Source organism: Anser cygnoides, chromosome 1 (assembly GCF_040182565.1).
Source record: "Anser cygnoides isolate HZ-2024a breed goose chromosome 1, Taihu_goose_T2T_genome, whole genome shotgun sequence".
Taxonomy (NCBI): domain Eukaryota; kingdom Metazoa; phylum Chordata; class Aves; order Anseriformes; family Anatidae; genus Anser; species Anser cygnoides.
In genome coordinates this window covers 205677317-205697444 of record NC_089873.1, presented here as the reverse complement: position 1 = coordinate 205697444, position 20128 = coordinate 205677317, and the positions used below count along the sequence as shown (strand labels likewise).

Here is a 20128-nt window from a genome sequence, read left to right as displayed (position 1 = left end):
TAAACAGTCTGTAAAAGTCTGAGCAAAGCGCACAGAACACAAAATAAATTGATTAAGTCTGCGAATCTGTCAAAGGTGCAGAAAAAGTTTGGGAAAGAACTCTAGGAGTTTTTAAGCTCTGTTATTCAGTGTGCTTTTTAAAAAATTAAACCTTTGATATATTTTTCATAAGTGAGAAAAAAAAAAGTGCCCCTCTCTGGCTTTCAATAATGTATATAATGGTGGTGGGTTTTATTTTATTTTATTTTTTTCCATGGATAGTAAATTAAAATTATATCACTGTTGCACTTCCCAGACCTGTATGCATGTGTGAATGCGCAGTTCCCCTTTTTTAACCCCACTGCTTATTTTCTGTTATACTTTCTGAAAGTTCGCCTTATCCAGCTGTAATTTATATTCACTTCCTGAATCTGAATGTGACCTAGTAATTCAGAGTGATTGTAGATGTGACGCATGAGCTATCGCGCACACCTTAATGTTTCAATCATGCACTTCAAGCAATATGTGTTTGCAGGAATCGTGCTCTTAATAAAAACCCGTACAAGAAAGCAGTTGTTTTGGCAGAGAAGTGACAGCGCTGTGATAGATGGGCCCGATAGTTGTGTGTGTTGTGCTTGCTCGGAGTTAGTAGAAAAGAGGAGGGAGAGAGCGAGCGAGAGGGGGGAGAAAAAAAAAGACAGGGAAGGAGAGAGAGAGAGAGAGATTGAGAGAGAGCGAGAGACTTGGCAAAGGAAATCTTATGGGTATACTGAAACAGCAGATCAGAATTGTGAAACCAGAGCCAGGGCTGAAATGTGATGCTTTTGCTCTTTTGTGCTTGTTGTGGTTCTCATCTTCCCATGTAGAAGGCTGCATACCATTCAACAGAATATTTTGATCGCAGATTGAACAATGCAGCAATCAAGCCTGATAAGCCACCTGGAAGTTTTGCTTGAGACGATTTCTAATGGGTTTTCTGATCCCTCTGAGCATCATGACTGCCTTTAGCATTGTGGAGGAGGACTCGAGTTTCTTATGAGGGCCCCACTTGGAAAAGCAGGCTGTGCAGATTCAAGCCTCCGGTTCTGTTCATGCTGTTCAAAAGCCTTTCCTCACCCTTGCTGATTTGTTTTTATGATTTACATACACTCCTGTGGAGATTTACAGAATGGATTGTCTGTGCATTGTCACGACCAAGGTAGGACTGGAAACATTGCTGTAATGTGTACATATTTTTTCTGCTATTTTTCTGTTCCTGTAATTAAATAGATTGAGCATGTACTGTGTCAGGTTGCAAGATAAAGTGGTAAATAAGCTTTGCTTCAATGAGCATTTTGTTCTCTTTTTCTGTAGATTATGCAGTTTGCTTCTATATCACTTCCTAAATAATATGTAATTTACTTATTTTTACTAGCTAAAGGAAAACGATTCCATATTTTATCTTAGCCTGTGCTTGTGTCTATTAATATCTCTAGCTACTGGAGCACTTTCAGAATACATGGTATCAGGCACATATTTTCTTTGCTTATCAGCTAATTCTCTAAACTAAAGAATAAAAAAAATATGAGGGCATTATATGGGTCCCAGTATTTTTAAAGAGGCCAATCAGATGTAGTTTAGATAGTCATGATGTTTCTGATTGGAGAGATGCAAGTTTCTTTTGGCTTATTGTGGCTTTTTTGGGGAAAAACGTAGCTTGCTTTGCATCTCTGGGCCTGCAAAATAAAAATGCCTTGGTTCCAGTTCAGCACTCTTATACTGATGTTGGATCTAACCTGACTATTTGGGAATGGTCCTTCTAAATAATTCCTTCCAAATGTGCATGTAAATAAATTTTTACCCACAAAATTTGTGTCAGGTTAAAGACTGTGGTTAAGGACACTGCCCGAGTTAAAGATGTGGGATAGGGATAAGTTGAACGGTTCTTTGAGGCATCCTCAAACTTAGCAAACTAACCTAATATTAAACCGGAGGGAGATGATCAGTGAACTTCCTTTCTGTTGCTTCAGGACGGGCAGGTCACCACATGTTTGTAAGCAGATTTGCACATGGTGATAGTATTTATGAGAAACAGTTAATGGGGTAAATAAGGACATTGGGGTTCAGCATGGCTGTTCTCTGTTTTGGTTTGTTTTTGATGAATTTCACAATTGCCACAAGACTTGCAACATGCCAAAGGTAGCCAGAACAGCTCAAGGCGACATAAATGATAAGGTGAAACAATGTTTAGTACTGCTGTCACTGCTGTTATTTTTTTGCCTGATGTACATTAAAACAGGGACCCCTGCCAGTGACATGGAAAAGGGCAGGAGGAGATACCCCAAGAACCCATTGGCAGCAATGAGTGGTGGTGGGTGGACACCACAGAGTATGGTGGAGCTGCTGAAACAGATGCGAGCTGTCATTCCCCTCATGACAATGGAGAAACCCAGACGGGGAAAGAACAGGAGGTGAATGAGGCCACAGAAGGAGCATATGCTCCTTATGCTCCTTCTGTGGCCTCATTCACCTCCTGCTGTTTTTTGTTCTTTCTGGGCCTTTCCAGGTCCTTCTGGTTCCTGCAAACCATGATGGATCTAAGACAGCATCTCCAACCTGCCCTGGAGCAGAGTGGAAGTTCCTGTAAGTGCCCCTTGGTGTGATACCAGTGAAAAGCACTCAGCAGCAATGGTGTAGCACCACTGAGAAAAGCCTGGATGCAGGCTTGTGTTAAGCATCTGACTTACACTCCTTGACGTTTGTATGTAATTGAAAATAAGCAAGAAGGTAGAAAAAGAAAGTTGCAATTAACCCTACTTCTGGGTCTCTGGTGGTGTGGTGTGGACCTGTAGTTGCAACCATCCTTGGCCTTGAGAGCTTGGCAAGGAGGACTGGGGACAGGAGAATGAGTCTACTTAAAGATCGATTTTTTTTTTCTTTTTTAATAACAGGAGATATATCTTTATTTATTTAATGAATTGACACTGAATGTTTGCATTGAACAATTTCCCAAGGTCTTCTGATCAATAACAAATGTAGGCTCACCATCACCTCACTACTGTTGCTGCTCTGAGCAGGGAACCCAGCTCCAACTATCCACAGTATTTTTCCTCCCAGCTTTTCAGTCTCACGGATTTGCTACTAAATGGCCAAAATGATTCTGAAAGTCAAGCGTATGAGCCTCAAATATTCAACTCCAGATATTCAGTCTTTGCTGCCAACTTTGGTGTTGGAATGAGATAGGATTGTCAGTTGTAGCTGACCTGCTATTTGGATGTGTGTGGGAACACCATATTAACGTATATAAATGATCTGAATAATGGCAAATATCTCGTTTCAGAACACTTTCATATTACAAAGGCTTGAAGCCAAAGAAATTACAGTTGATTTCCTCATCTTGCTTTGGTGCCATATTTAAATAGCTGCACCATTGACATTATATTATATTGATCCATAATCTGCTCTTACTTACTTTATTGTGCATTAGAGTAACCCTATTTCCATTAAGCCTACAAAATTTTTATAGCATCAGTTTATACAAGTTTTCAGCAGTATAATGACAGAAGATTTTTTTTGTTTTTCAGACTATTTTAGATTCATTTTAAAATTTACTTCAATAAATATGAATTCTACAGAACAGCAGTCTGACTATTTTTGGTCTCAGATCTGTTAATTGTCCTTATTTAAGTATCCATTTGTCTGATTTGTGCAAATACTTGCCACTCTCATTCTTGGAAAAGTGGATCTTAATGTTAAGAGGGAGTAAATATATCAGTTTTATTCTTCACATGTTATAAATAATAAAAAGGGAGTAAAAGATGAATGCTATTTAAACTGCAAAAGATGAACACTGTTTAAAAAGTTGACATTTGTAACACGTGGTCATTAAATTTACTCTGGAATTTGCAGTATTTCCAGCCTGTAGAAAATGACATAAATGTTGTGGTGGGGTGAATATGCCCTTGTAGATCATGCACAAGGGATCCAAAGATCCTGTTTTGAACTCTACAGATGCCATCTAATAAAATTAATTTCTGATGTACATCCCCAAACCTTAAATCCTCCTGACGTTATTTTTTCAGCCAAAATGTAGGCTATGATTAAGAAAGATATAAGATATTAATTTGTACAGATTCTTTCTCTCCATTTTGATTTCATGTTTCCAGGCATTTCTGCACCCAGGACTTTGGAAATGCTGACTCAGTCAAAGAGGACTTCTTATGGGCTCCTAGTTTGTTTTAATTTATCATATTCCCAATATAGATTCTTTCTTTTCCTGTTGCATAATGCACATTATTTTGTGGCAGTATTTTATCATTTGCAGGAATTCAGTATAAATAAAAGTTCAGGTCAAGACTCCATCCCTATGGGAGTACCAGGAGGTTTTGGAAAGGAAGAACATTCCCACTGTGCCGCCCAACAGTCAGAGGCAACATGCTGTCCCTTCCCCTGGCCGTCAGTTCTCTCATCCTTCTGCCCTTTGCAGTGTTATGAGTACAGCAGTAGCTGCAGTTGGTGAAAAATAGAACAGGTAGTTCTGTGTTGCCAGACAAGCTTCTCTATAATACAGATTGTTTTGCTGAAACCCCCAGCTCTTGGTGTCAGGTGACTTAGAAAAGATGTTCAGCTTTCAGTGACAAAAATTTTTACATCTTTCTGGCCCTCATTGTTCCAAAGGAGATCTCAAAGGTGGAAACGCTAAAGGTTGAAAAGTCAGAAAGCAAATGAAGATAAACCAAAAGGTATTTTTATTTTTGAAACCTCATGACTCAGGTGTCAGGTTCAGGGTTTTTGATACTTGCAACTGGCGATCACAGCACCACAAAAAAGGAGAATTAAATAATACCACAAGTTGCCATTCAGTCCTTGGTCACTAAAACCTTGGTAGCTAAAAACCTTCTCCTATGTCAGAGATTTTAAAATTTCACGGGCAATCTAGATTTGATTAAAACTCCAGATTTTAGTACCTGAATGTTTCTGTGTGTTGAGAAGAGCTTACAAAGATGAAACCAGTGCACACTAATGACTCATGACTAGATACTAAATAAAATAGCCCCAATTTATTCAGAAAACCCAAGCCGCTTGTTTGTTGCCTAACCCCTGAATTGTACCCCCTGGCTTGTACACCAGGGAACTGGTTGCCTTCGGACCAAGCCTGAATGCCTAATTTGACCTTGTTGTTTTGTTAGCTACAAAAATTATTTTTCATCATCAAAATATTGAAAATTCTGCAAAAAATACTCTTTTGAGATTCTTGTTCCAGCTTCCATGTAACTCTGTGGAGGTTTAAGCTGCATTATGCACTGGACAGGTTCCATATTTAATTCAAGCGTGGCTGACTTCTGTGGGACCAGAAAACTAAATGAAAAAGTGATTATTCATGTGAGTGGAAAAAAAATTATTTATTTACAGTTAATGAAAGACAGTGCATTGCATTAATGAAGGAGATTTTTTTCTTTTTATCTTTCTTTTTTTAAAAAAAATGTTTTAGTCTACAATATTTTCCTCTTCATGGCTGTCCTCCAAGCACCTTTTCTAAGAATTTAATTCAAGCATTTAAAAGAATGAAATAAGGATGGATGGTGAAAAAATATGTTTTGTGATGGCCCTGGGAAGAAGGGTCATACGGTTATGTTGCTAAGCCATACCAAGGTTGAACGTATTCAATTCTGACTGGCAATGTTGCCAGGAGCCAGCAACATCTGTCTATTCTATTTTCTTCTGCTCGTCTGGCAATATATTTAGAACCAGGGAGACCAATGTATGCACTTAAGGCAAAACTGACAGATGTGTGAGCAGAAGTCTCAATACAAGCAATGGTCATGGAGAATAAGCCACTATTCTCAAGTACGGGATCAATGTCTAGCACAAACCTTGTGTATGAGTCTTCTGTAGGTCCCTTCTGCTCCACACATCCATCACTCTGCTTGGCAGCATGAAGCTAGCAGTAAAACAGAGAAAGGCTGTAAAACATGTACCTTATCTTTTTGTTAGCACTAGCTTTCCCTTCCCTGTAGTCCCAACATAAAAGACAAGGCAAAATTCAGAACTCATCCTGCTCAACAGCATCACTGTAAATCTGACTGAAGAGCTGCTGTGGCTGGGCTCGTTGATTTTGAAACTGCCAGTCTGCATTCAGCATATCATTACAAATCCTTGTTGATAGCATTCCATGCTTGGAAAAGATAGATTTTGTGTCCCAGTAGGACACTGTGGATTCCCTAAGTAAGGGGGAAACTCTTGTTCAGCATTTAGCCAACACAATCCACTCCCAGTGCCAAACCAGTAGAATTAAGGGGTATTTTTAGAACTTGGCTGAGGAATGGAACAACATGGAGGTGGCACCGCAGGAGGGACCTCACTGTTCCATGATCTCTAATTTAGAGCAGCAAAATCAGTCCCAAGATGCTCTCAGAAGGCCAGAATGGTAAATCTGGTCAGGTCATCTGCTGGAGGTGGAGAGCTGGCTCACATGCTACGTGCCAGCTGTTGGTCTCACTTTGCAGAGGTGAGTCAATACTGAGGTTAAGTTGGATTATTGATTATGGTGGTGTAAAGTTAATGCAAATAGAATATTTATTTATGCCCAAGTGCTTTTGAAACAGGTCTCGCTGAAGAAAAGAGGCCTTCTTCCCTCCCCCGCCGCTCCCTCCCCCAGTTACGTTGTATTATCTAAACTCTATATAGGGATTTAAAAAGGTATATACTTAGTGAGGTTCAGCTTTTTCTATAGGACTAAGGGATCAATTGTGTGTGTCTGAGAGGCTGTTTGTAGAGTCAGTCCCCAAATTAGGAAATGATAAAGCAAAGTATAAATACTCAGCTTGAACTGGTGCCTCAGGTGTTGTTATAATCTTACCAAAACCAGCAGAGCTGCGAAATTGCTGCATTACATGAGGATCTGATTTAAATTTAGCTGGATATGAAACAAAAAAATTACCACATTTCTATGTGCCCGCATATTGTTAATAGTGCTAAATAGATCTGGGCAACATTTGTTGTTTTTTCTTTGCAAGACTTCAGGCTTTGAATCATTGCAGTTTCAAATCATAAATTGGGTCGCTAAGTTTTTTGTGCTGAATTTCCAGGCTCTAACAAATCAGACACAAAGGCAACATAATGATTTCCCCCCCAGAGATTCACATTTAGCTAAAATCAAAATCTTTTTTTTTTTTTTTTTTCTATAGTCATTATTAGGTACTGATGAGCACTTCAAACTGTGGTGTTTTCCTGCCAGACCTTAAAAGTGTGATAGTGCTGAATCCATGCAATTTACATGTCATTTAGTAAACTCCACTCTTAAGTGGTGCCTGAGGACAGCTTTGATGACTGTGGGTTGGCTGCTGGTTAAACTGCACAGACTTAGAAGCGCAGGAAGACCCTTTTCATTGATTACCATTTATCTTAGCTGGAGAATATACTCGTAGATGTCTGACAGATGGGGAGTGTAACTCAGTATTTATTTCAAATCTTTATTTACCAATGGTAAATTTTGGAACAATTGCTGTAAGCTGCTAGCTTTTGGATTTCAAACATTATGAATGTAAACTGATGAGACACGTGTTGTCTTTTCTAGAAAAAAAATCATTTTTTTTAGGGGGGAGTCTCAAGAAAATTACACAGAACAAACCAATGTGCATTGCATATGCAATGTCTTGTAATTATATCTTGTCAAAAGCTCAACTTTTTTCTCCTTTATTCTTTAGAAATATGATAATTGTCCCTTTTCCCTTGTAGTTAATTATAAATTTCAGTAAGAATTAAGTCTGTTAAATCTCTTCTTCCCCCTCTTCCCCCTCCCTTGGTCTCTATGGTAGCAGCAGGAATAGAAGGGAATTACTTTGATCTTCATTTCTGAATGACATTTCGTTTCTTCTGAGCATTGACCTTGTTTAGTGCAACTGAAATTTTCAATAGATTTCATTAGATTATAATTTGCTGATCTCAGAGAGATGTCTTTATTGAGATTGGTTTTAACTATGAAAAAAGAAGGGTGATTTGTTTCATAAATCTATGAACAGCTCTATAAACTGAGAAAAGAAAATGTTCAATTAACTGCTCAGGCAGATATGGTTAGGGCTTAATATTACTGCACAGCAGCGGAGAGCTGCACACATAAGGAAAGGTAGAAGATACTGAGCAAGACAAAGAAAATTAGAAAGCCCAATCCGGCCTCAATTAATGATAACGTTTCCTAATGATAGCAGAGCTATATATCCTTAGCCAGCCCCTTCTCTAATATTCTGAGGGCCTGGCTGGAGGTGGGAAGATAATTTCCTAGTGCCGAGGTGAGCTGCATTTTTAAGCATTTCAGATAGCTGGAGCTGACCAAAAGGATTCTTTGCAATGTCCAAGAGACCACTAAAAGCAGAAAAGATGGGTCTCCTGGCATGTATCTGCAACATAAACAGGTATTTCTTCTGTGTTTTAATCTGTTCGCTACTACCATGCAAATTTCCTTCTGTCTCCCTTCACCTAATGCGAGACTTCTGAAAAATGAGAGGATGTGTGCAGTCAAGGAGAAGAAAATAGTTATTTATGAGGGAATCATTAGGTCAGGGGTATTGCCAAGTATATGATTATATTTTACCCAGTCTGAGACCTCTAGCTGAGTTCTACAGTTTTCATTTCCCTGGAGAATCATCTGCATCAGAGAAGGCAATTTGTCAGGCTGTGTAGGAGTAGATAAATATCTTCCACTGAGTTTGACTTCAGCCAACTCTTTTGTTACTGGAGACCTCACTCAAGGACTTGACTTTGATTTGAGGACTGTAATTTGCAAATCATATTCTTGGATGTTCTAGTGGATACAAAGGAAATCTCACCTGTGACGGCTTTTGACTCTGATCACCAATATCTTCTCTGAGGTAGAGTTTGAAGTCAGATCTTAAAGAGTGCTGCAGTTCAGAAAGCCCCGAATAAACCTTGAACAGATAAAATATTCCTAAATATCCTCTCTGTCTTTTGTCACATCTTTCAGCTGACCTAAGATCTGTCTCCAAATGTGTCTCTGGCCACAATCATGTTAGGCAATATTTGGCCTTCAAAATTTAGTATTGATGGTACATGTAATCTCTCCCTGCCTGTGGGACAGTGGCAATAATCTATGTATACATGCTCTTTTTGTCCACCATATTCCCCCAGAAACTGCTACAGTTGATCCATGTAACATCCACATCCTTGAAATCTTCCCCAGAGCCTGCTAACGCGCAAATGCATCTCTGTCACCAGCAACCTCTGCAGTAATGCCACAAAACTCTCACCTTTACCCCTTCTGGATTCAATATTTCCATGCAGAAAAGTCAGAGGGACTTTTCCAGGCAGTAACGCTACTGCTCTGCATTATATTAATGTATACGCAAGATACGTCATACTGATGTTTCTAACCAGTGCTAATAGTAGTCAGTTATTTCAACACTTGGCTGAGATAAGCATGTAGGAAAGAAGCTTGCTTAAGGCTGCATGCTAGGAAGGTAAATGTTTGGCTCAAAGACTCCGAAGGTCTTGAAGCCTTCGTTTTGGCTTCTGAAATTGGTACTTTCTGTCTACTTGTTACCTATGTGGTCTGAATTTCTGGATGCTTGATAAACGTGTCGTTTGGGGAATTACATGTAACAGTGCCTCCAGAGAAGGGATTGCACTAGCTGACTGGGGGTTAGCATCTCTGTCTGGCTTTGGTCATAGCTTCGTTGCTTCCTGACTGTTTTATTGCTATGCAATTTATCAAGGATTTAGAGCATCAACCCAGGAAAAGCAAACAAACAAACAAACAAACAAACAAAAAAACAACCACCAGACGACTGGTGACTGATACAGAATTCAGCAATGAGAGTGGATTTATCTTTCTGTGTCCCCAAGTCTCTTTATACAAAAATTACACAAGCTGAGATCTTACTGCATATTTTGAAAGCTTTGATTGCATGGAACTGTGATAAAGCTTATGCCTGGATAACTCTGTCTATCACTATGACAGAGTTGTCTCAAGGGTGAAGTAGTGCAGGAGGCCAAGTATCCTCAAAGAAAAGGAGTAAAAGAAGACTCTGGAAATCACTCATTTGTAAGCTATGGAGAAGAAACATCTGTTTCCATTTCAGATGGAGAACTCTTTTATTGGAACATATTTTCCCCAACAGCAAAGCAAGACACATTTCTTTTGCATAAAAATATTAGTAAACATGAAAAGCACACTACTGTACTCCTCTGAAGATTGGCTGAAAAAAGATGATTTCCAATGATGGATTTTCATCTCTTTTTTGATTTTTAACTTTCCAGTGTAATGTTGGACCAGGATTTATAGTCCTTACTACACTCTAGTCCTTGCTATACTATTATAGTCCTCACTAAATTCCTAAGCTGGTGAAAATATTAGCAATAATAATCGAATGGAGTTAGTCCCTTTTGCAGCATACAAATATTTCCCATTGTATTTATTCCTACACTTACTTGTATTACCTGTGCTTGCAGAATACCTTATGCAGTGTTGACCTTTTGGGTAAATTGTTCCATAGTTGGTGTCAGTAAGGTGCAACATGTTGGAGCTTGTGGCTGATTAAAAAAAAGAAAAAAAAGGTAAAATTGAACACTTTTATGCAGGAGAGCATTATTAGCACCTGATATTCAACCTTATTTCTTGTTTCAACTGGGTGAGGATGGAAGATACAAAAAGTATGAAAAGCATTGTTTTTAAACAAAATACAAAAAGTATTGACCGTTCAAATAGGAAATCAGCTGTAATTTAAAAAAGATGAAAAAAGAAAATTTTGGAGGGAATAAGTGCTCTGTCCCAGTCCTTGAGCTACATGCATTTCTCAGACAATTCCAGTGCAATGTCATGTTATCAGGACAATAATTTAAATATCCAGCCATGAAGGGCCAAGCCCTGCGGTCACCCTGCAGCCCAGCTGCATGCTCAGCCCAGGCCTTGTTCTGGAAAACTGGGAGCTGTTGCCTTTGAGCAATTCTCATTACCTCTGTCCCTCTGGCCTTTGAATATGAAGCATGTCTTGTGATTCTGGGTCTTGGGACAATTTGGGAGTGATCTCAAAGTCAGGAATATTTACAGAGTGTTGCTTCCCCCTGCTATGAGGTCCTGGCCTTTTATTTTGCAGATGTGTCCTCTTTAAGAATGTGAGGAGTCTTTTTAAGGAGTTTCCTGACAATCATTTTATATACCTGGTTACCTGAGTTTGTAAGATCAGACTTTTCAGTCTGAAAAATGTTTTCTGTCCAAAGCAAATTATTAATTTTCTTACCTTTGTCTTGGCCTTGGACTGAAGACTCTTCAGTTGTTAAAAAAAGAAAGAAAAATAATAATTGGCAGTAATTTATGCAGCCTTTTGATCAAAATTTATTAATAGTTTTATTATTTCGATAGGATTACTTAGTTTGCTGTAGTATTCATCCCTTCATTACAGGAGATAACACCCACCCACAGGATATTGCTGCCATGATACCAGTGACTTTTTCAAATCCTTTTAAGCAAGACTTTCCAAACTTTCATCTAAAGGTACAATGCTTCTTGCTTTCTAGCTATGCCTTTTTGCATATTCCTAAAGTTGTCTAAGTGAAAATACAAAAGTTTTTAAGGTTTGGGGAATACAAAGCTGAAACTGATATGGACAGTTTTTGCAATGCTTTACAAGTGTTCACTTTTTGGAGATAAAGAAGAAAGCACTACTAGGCTTGGCTAGTTAATGTTCTCAAATCAGACTCAAAATTGAAAATAGGGTGAAGCCTCATCAGTCCTGTGTGCAGAGGTTGCTCTCCTTTGCTCTCAGCATGGGGAAAAGAAAGGTGTATTGTAGTTACTTGCAATATACCTGTCTTAAAGGAAAATAAAAAAAAATTTTTTTTTCTTTTCTTTTTTTTTTTTTTTTTTTTTCTCCTTCTTGTCATGTCCAGCTTCAGGAACACACATAATTACAGGAGTCCTCCAATTCATGCAGCTAAATAATAGTTTGACTCTTTTGTGAAATGCTGAGAGTAATGGTGGCAGACACCAGAATTTATTCTGAACTTTTCTTCAGGGACTCTGACCCAATCTGCTGTGCAATTTGTTCTGATGGGCTCCAAACCTTTGTGAAAATGTAATTGAATCACTGCAAATGCAAGGGAAATTACAGGAAGATCAGCCTGAAGGCCTGATGGTAGCATCTTGCACTGCCATGTGGAACATTAGACTTCAAATTAACCCCTCACTCTTTTGGTTCTGCTAAGTTTCAGGGAACTGCAGGAGTCTTGCACTTTTCTCCTCCTCTTTGTCCTCCAGGGGTCAATCTGGGGAACAATCAGTGTGTTCTGCTCAACAAAGAAACACACACCCTGAGAATTTGGGACAGATTTTCTCCTGCTGCAAAATAGCTCTGGGGTGGTTCAGGCTGCAGCTATCACTGCTTCAAAGGGGATGCATGATGCAAAAATGCAGACTGTCATGAAACGGGGGAAAAAAAGCTGTTTTTTACCTGCTGCTTAAAGCTCTGCTGTTGTTCCCTGAATCCTCCAGTGTGGAGGAAAGCCAAATGGCAGGTGCTTGGGGTTGAGAGTGGATGAAGGTTGCGTTCACCCACACAACTGCGAAGTTCAAAGCAAAATTAATGGGTCAACCCCAAGGCCTTTTGTGATCCAGTGAGCTGCAGATCTTATATAATGGTGGAAAAATGACTTTGTGAGGTCTAATGGGCACTGGCAAACTCCTAGATGCTCCATCTGGAATGGAGCCCATCGTGCCTGTTGCAGCACGTACTGTGTTGTGCATAATGCCATTTTCACTTATTTGCAGCAGAGCCATGGCAGATGCCCATCCCACAAATGCTCAGTCGAAACACCTGCCTGGATACCCATTCAGCACTCTACCGTAAGTTTGAGCCTTTTAATCCAAAGCTTTGAGAGACTGAATGGTAAGTCTCTGTGTTTGGAGCAGCCCTGTCAGGTAAAATTTCAATACTAAGCGCATTTGAGAAAGAACAGAAACGAGTCCTGATGCCAGACCAAACTCCGCGGGAAGCCTGAGCTGTTGAAATGTTGGGTATGGGCTTAGCAGGGCTTCTTCAAAAGTTCATGCTCTTCCGAAATTTAATTCTTTCCATGTGGAGCAACGGGGCAGGCGTGGCATGGTTGTTGGTGGTGTCCATCTCAGGGGGAGCGTGGAGTTACTGCTGATTGCTCCAACTGTGCTCCAGCTGCGTGTGATGACTAGCAGCCTGCTAGTTTTGCCCTATCATGGGCAGAGTTTGTGGGAATTCATTCATAAGCTCCTGCAGGGTCTGCCAGAAATAACTGATGTTTAAAGCACCAGCCTGTCCCCAGGCTCAGGTGGTGACACAAGGAAAGGGAGATGCAGCTTTTCTTTTCCATGTTCTCATGAAAGAAGGACTGGCAATCCTAAGTGCTTAGGACTAATAAGTGGGAAAGTTACCCCGATGTAGGTAACTTTGGGGATGGTGGGCTGTGAGTAAAATTTAGCCTGCTGGATTTATAGGAGATGACCTTTGTAAATGCTTTCCTCCTCCTGCCAATTAGATGACTTCAGTGAGATTTGTTTTTAACCATCAAGGACACGGTAATATTTGAAGAGAAAAAAGAAACTGCGGTCAAGCTGACACTGCATTGATTTATATCTTGTCTGAATATACATAGTAGATAGAGCCAAATCCTTGGATGCTGGAAGTTAGAGTAGAGGGCTGACTAATAGGGCTATGATGATTTATCTCAGCTGAGGGGTTGGCAGGAGTTAGTTGACATTTTCTTTGGCTCTGGACCACGGCGTGATGTTGGTTCTCAGCTATCAACTTATCACCTTTTATGAGTAGATGAACGAGAAACAAATTTCAGTTTTTGCCCTCCCTCAGTCTCTACCTAATCTTGCAAGTGGTTGCAAACCCTGTGTTTTCGGTCGTACTTACGTTATGTTAAAAATAATGATATCACTGTTGATCTATATATGAAAATAGACTCACTTAAATGTATTGATTGAACCATTGAGCTAAACAGACTTTTACTGAGGATCCAGCCCGGTGACCAATTGGTAGGTCTTCCCAATTACTAATTTACATCCTCAAAGGATTTGGATTGAATTGGCAATGTGGCTTTGTTGTTTTTGTTTGTACTGAGAGGGCTGTGACATGAGCCCAAGTATGGCAGCATGGTGCTTTCAGAAATGGAATTACACTGGGTATTTGATAGCAAAAATGATTAAGGTCAGGAGCAGTTGCACTCAGTGATTTTCATTAACACCAAGAACTGACTTTTCTGGTAGTGACTTTAAACGCTTTCATAAGTAAAATAATTTTTATTGCCAACTGGGTAGTTTTTAGAATATTTCTTTCTTAAACCATCAAAAATAAAGTCATTTAGATTTATTCTTTGGTTGTTTTGTTACATCAGATACGTGTGCATGCATAGGTAATTTTGATAGACCTGCTATCTTGCATGTTTGTGTATTATCACAAAAAATGGTAAACTGAGGATCAAGCTTTGTTGTCTTTGTTAACACTAGAAGTCATCTAAGATAGGAATAACTCCAAGCAGTGCTATTTTTAAGCTGTTATAGTGGGAAAAAAACAAACCAATTCACTATTAAAATACAGTTCAACCATTCACTTGATTGCTATTTATCTTTTTTACTATTTTTTAATGTAGAATTCAACATGCGGTCCTTGAAGTAATTGCCTGCTTGGAGGTTGCTTCCATCTGTATTTATTATGGATGCTGAATGGAGTGAAGGAGCTCAGCAATAACCCACAAAGAATCTGTAGTTCACAAGTCACTTCCCCACCCCACCCCTTTTTTTTTTTGGTTTGTTTATTTGTTTTTCATCAAACCAATTTCTGTGTGGCCAAACAGATTTTTCTGCCTACCTTATTTGTGTCAGGCATTTGTAAGCATTTCTTACCATGTTTCAGTGGATTTATTTTCTTGGGAGTCTAATGCAAACAATTGGGGAAAATGAAATCAGACTTCTCTTCGGTGGTGTTTTTCACTATCTGATTTCAAAAGTATTTTTTATCTTCCCTGCTTTTATCTGAGAAGAATGTCTGCAAAATGTCAGCATTCTAATAGGAAGCCACTTAATGAAATTATTTTTTCCAGTGATCAAACAGAGCATATTAGATGCTACGGACGGATGGTGGGATCCAAAAAAGAGCCAGACCCTGGCCAGCTGTGACAACTCCTTGCAATGCCCACAGTGTGTGTTTGGATGCCTCTCAAGAGCAGTGTAGGAAGCTCTCAAACAAGGAATGTTAAGCAGAATGGTAGAAAGGGTATCCTCTTTCATCAGTTTTGCTGGCTGCATCACCCCTGATGTCATGAGTATGGGTGAGGTTTTTCTCTCCTTTCTCAGCAGTTTTTATAAAAAGCACTGTGTCCTCTCAAGAGTGCCTTTGCCATCTAGTGCAAGAACCAGGACATCCAGCAGAACTGCTGTTATGTAACAGTCTGACTCTTTTGCAGTCCCTAATTTGCCATCTTTTTTTGAATTTGCTGATATTCCTGCAATTAAGGTTCTCAGATCTGTTTGGCAGCTCACCATCCGCAAAAGAGGGCATAAGTGAACACTGGCTTTCTGTGTCTTCACAATGTCCTTAATTAGATTCATTTTAAGTCTGAGAGTTTTAATCAAGGGAATTACCTAAGGGTGGCTTTGTCTGCTCTTGCACTTTTAGTTATGTCTTCCAAAGGATTCGTAGTGTTTGATTATAAAATACTCCAAAAGGAGTTTCGCTGCATAGCTGTTAAGCATACAAAACCTTCCTGTTGTTGGGGTGGCTTGCTAGCTAGATTTATTATGCTAAGATAATGAAGGATCGCAGGCTGCACCTGTGTTGCAAAAAATACTTGCGGTTGTCTTTTCTTCCCACCCTGTTGACAGGATTTCTTGAGCTCAGCATTCAGCACATTCACCTTCTGTTACCCTGCAGCATTAGTAGATTGCTGCTGCTTCTTTTTTTTCCCACTGCAGAGCTCACAGGCCTACCATATCCCCTTCCACCACAATAGCCCCGTTTGGGGTGTCATCTGCCACTAAGCAACAGCAAGAGAGAGTCATAAGGGGCATCTGGGGTACAAATGACAATGGTTTTGGTGCATGCCCTAAGCCACTGCTTTGCAGAGCCTCATTCAGTGCTCGCTGTCCCCTCAGTGTGCAGGAGAAGGGGACAATGACTTAGAGGATAGGGGGACCTGGGCGAGGGTCCTCACATCACATTGCATGCTGCAGTAGCTCACGGGCTGCAGCTTTATGTAGGTGCTGCACTGGGGGGAATTTAGCACACGCTAACACGCTTACACGCTGACAGCCTGCATGGCAGCTGAGCCCGAAGTCTCTCTGCCCTCCCCGTACCTAGATCCATAGCACAAGGAGAGCAAAAGTCACTCCTTTCGGAGCCCTGTGTACATGTGTAGGATATTATTGTTCTGTTTATATAGGATAGATCAGCTCATGGGGGATAAAGTTACTCTGGCTATGTCTTCCCAGTTTATTGGGAACACTGGAGGGACAGGAATGCGCTAATGCCCTGCACAATATCTGATTTTATCCTGATCTGGGAGCCAGCCCGTAAACATTTCTGGTTCAAACTGATCAAGGGTTTTGCATACTTACTTCACAGCAGTCATTTTAAAGAAACTCATACTTTTGGAAGATGTCTGTATGTTAGTTCTGGTGGTTGTGCTCTATGTAAAGAATGTTCTGACATTGTTGTACAATGGAGCCAGGCGGGAACATATTGAAACACGCATATTCTGTTTTATTTTAACGCTCTGAGTCTGGAAGAATCATTTCTGAAATCAATCTTGCTCTCTTTAAACACAAAACAAATAAATGGCTTTGTTTGGCCAGGCTCGGCTCTCTCCCAGGACTTCGCATTGTGCCTTGTAACCGTGTCCCTTCCGCTCCCGTGTGGATGTGCTCTATAAAATAAATAAATAGCTCTGCACTCCAGAAAGTGCCTTTTGCAGGGGCTCTCTCTCTCTCCCTGAGCTTTAAGTCTTTTTCTATTAAAACCCATTTGGCTAATAAATTCCATAGACAACCCGGGTGGTGGGGAATGTTTTTTGTGGCTAATATGTGAAATATTTGAAAACTGAGCTCTTAATACAATGCTCTGTTCTCGTGTCTTTCACCTCCACGCTGATAGTAATGGAAAATTTTGAGTGCTAAAACTCGGCGTCGGTTTTAGAGGAGGTATTAAAGCAATACCATGCGTGTTTCTGCTGGGTCACGGTATTCCTGCAGCTCTTCATCATTCGCAGGACTCCTGCACCCCTCCTTGCCCAGTGCTGAAGGCGCTTTGCTTTCCACCTCTTCACCGTTTACTGACTGCACGCCGCACTGCTGCGAGGCTGTCACCAATTGCCAGCTACTAAGCCGCTTTTTAAAATCGCCACTTAAATCCCTCTTCACCTTGAATAGCCCTGGATCTTCCTTCTCGTTTGCACCCCCCCCAGCCTTCCCCAGGGAAAAGGATGCTGTTCTGCTTGCTGGGAGCTGTAGCTGGCGGTGAGGAAGAGCCAGGATGTGTCTGTTGTAATCTGATTTATGGATTCAGCGGGGAAAGTTCCAGCTAAAGTAAGGTGGTGTTGGATTAGCAGCAAACTGCAGCACATCCCAGCAGGGCAGCAAATGCTTCATGCTTGGGTAGATAGAGGCAGATGCTAGCAGTGTATGTGTTAACAGAAGGGACTGGCTCAGGAGCAAAATTTGAGAGAAACAGGGCAAAAGGAGCCTTTTACTCCTCTAGTTCATCAAGGATTAGGGGGAAAAAAAAGGAAAGAAGATTTAAAAAAGAAGTAATGGCTCCTTGACAATGAAATATATATACTTAATTTATGATCTATGTGGCCCTTCCTCAAGTTTCAGTTAATGTGATCCCAGTGGAACAAGGGAGGGGTTTCACAATTGCAAAACAAGCTCAGAAACCCTTTAGGTGAGGTGATAAATCAGTTTAAAAAAATCGTATGATACACATTAAGCTGTACAAAACCATTATCTGCAGATTGACCCACATAGTTGCTTGACTTCATCATCAGGAAACATTTCACAGGACTTATTTATAATGAGTAGTCTCATTAAGCACACATTATGTATATGATATTTGCTGTCTTTATTGCTTTATTTTTTTTTTATGGGAAGCACCAGGATGTTGCTACAGCACTTCCAGTCACACGAGTGCAACAGTGCATAACTGAGAACAAAATATTTATAATCTGAAATTTTCTTTAAACTAAAATTTGGTGTTAATCTTGTTAATCTTTGCGATAGAAATTTTTGAAAGGTAACTTTTTTTTTTTAGCTACGTAAAATTTTTGCAGCTCATGAGGTTTATGAGCAGAGAGTATTAAACAAATCTTAATATTCTTCTAGGCATGTTTTTAAAATTCTCCTTTAAGATCTGTTTTATCCAGGCAATGTTTTGGCAGTGTCACTAAAGCCTGAAAACAGTGTGCATATCCAAATTGTATGGTATTTATTATTTTTATTCCCAGATGTGAAGTACAATCGGAGTATAGTTTTTCTGGTAACATATACATAGCTTAAGGGCTATATCCCAGGGGTGTTGCTACCCTCAAGCCATGTTTTCCTGACATGAGAAATTCCATGCTAAGGTCAAACACAAGTGTTTCAAGTATTCTGCATTTATGGAGATATATACAAGAACAAACTTAGCTCCACTCTTTGTTTACACCCTGCGATAACCCACAAATATGATTAATATGACTGCCTAGAAGTATTTCTAGTCCCCAGTAAAGTGAACTAAAACATTTTCATTATTTTTCTCTCAGATGTTCTACAGCATATGAGGAGGCAGTGATTTAATTTTTCAAGGAAATCAAACATATGAATTGTATATATTAAGAAATGGCATGTGTACTTAGCTAACCGATGAAATGTGGCTCAAGTGAAACAGCGTGACTGTGACTCCTGGGTCAGTAACTTGCCACAATGATATCTGGAAATTGCACCTTAGCAAGGAGCCTGGCACTCTAAAAAATTATAGAAGAAACTTGTGGTTGAATTGGTTGTGGAAGACAAAGGGCAGGAACTACACCTTGTTTGGCAATATTTTATAGAGATGCTGAAAGTGAAACTCATCTGTCCAGGTTTATGTCAATGGAGAGCTATAAACAATTTTGAGCTGTAGTTCATCTCTACACTGTTTTTTAGGGTATGAACGGAGCTGCTGAAGGGTGTGCTTCTCTTGATTAATTGTAAAGGAAACATAGATGACCATCTCCAGTACAGATGCCTGAACCCATGACAGGGGACTTTCTCAGTGTTGGCAAAGTGGTGACCTACACCAGAGACTCAGCTCTGAGTCTTTCATTCTAGGCTACCCCAATATATGTTTATTACAGCTGTCCTTTTATAGGTGTGTGGAACTGCCACTGACTTCCATGCAAAATACAAATGAATACAGGTTTGCATGAGGGCATAGCCTAGGCCAAAGAGGTATTACAGCATCTCACATAACCTTGTATTATGCCAGCCACATTTTTCCTTAATACCATGAAAAAACCAATCAATTTAACCATCATAGACCACATGTTTTAGTGGCATTTTCATTTGTACCTTTAAATTGCAAGTCCTGTTATTCATTCAGTACATACTGTGTAATTCCACTTACAGGGCTATAGAAACGTAAAGGTCTCTCCTTATCACATAAATGACTGTGAATAGCCACTTTAGTGAATGTGTTCTCCAAAGGTTTATTCCCCCAAAGTTCTAAATGTCTCCTGCAAAGTGCTTGGGGGTGGGGGTGGGGGGGTGCGTCCCTTCAGCTCTGTTGGTATCACTCATATGGCACTGTAAGTGAGCACTGGAATCCTGCCCTGGGACTGGGACATCCTCATGGAGGTGTTGCACAGGCATTTCTGAAGGAATGAATATAAAAAACTTCTTCAAAGGCTGATGGAAACTACTGTTCCCTTCAGAATACTCATATCTCTGTTGTATGGCCTTTTTTTTTTTTTTTTTTCAGTTGGGAACAGTCATGCAAATTAGGATTTGTTTGCTCTGTTTATTTATTCTGTGTGCTCTAGGGAAGCAAGAAATATAAGTGGGAAAGTGCCTGTAAAACATATAAACTGTTTTGTGTTACAGGAAGACTATGAAGTGTAGGTCTGAATATCCTGTGCTTTCAGGGTTTTGCAAATTAGAGCTTCAGTTATCCAT

The 20128-nt window shown here is 39.9% G+C and overlaps 2 protein-coding genes across 23 annotated transcripts in view; one reads left to right on the top strand and one right to left on the bottom strand.

Moving 5' to 3' along the window:
- Positions 1–20128, top strand: part of DLG2 (discs large MAGUK scaffold protein 2) — a 1043894-nt gene that overhangs the window by 155380 nt on the left and 868386 nt on the right. For 13 of the 22 annotated variants that reach the window (XR_010828657.1, XR_010828656.1, XM_048080923.2 and 10 more), the window contains one exon: positions 12737–12811. The exons of 3 other annotated variants lie outside the window; for them this stretch is intronic. Coding sequence is in view for 17 of the 19 variants with exons in the window: in XM_048080923.2 (XP_047936880.1) it covers positions 12737–12811 (75 nt within the window). In the remaining 2 variants the exon portion in view is untranslated. Of the gene's footprint in view, positions 1–164; positions 1178–12736; positions 12812–20128 lie in introns of those variants that run through there. 6 more of the 22 variants (XM_048080938.2, XM_013187348.3, XM_048080937.2 and 3 more) reach the window with 6 other exon arrangements.
- LOC106039878 (transmembrane protein 126A) overlaps positions 1–20128 on the bottom strand; it is a 308882-nt gene that overhangs the window by 162716 nt on the left and 126038 nt on the right. The gene's annotated exons all lie outside the window — the stretch shown is intronic.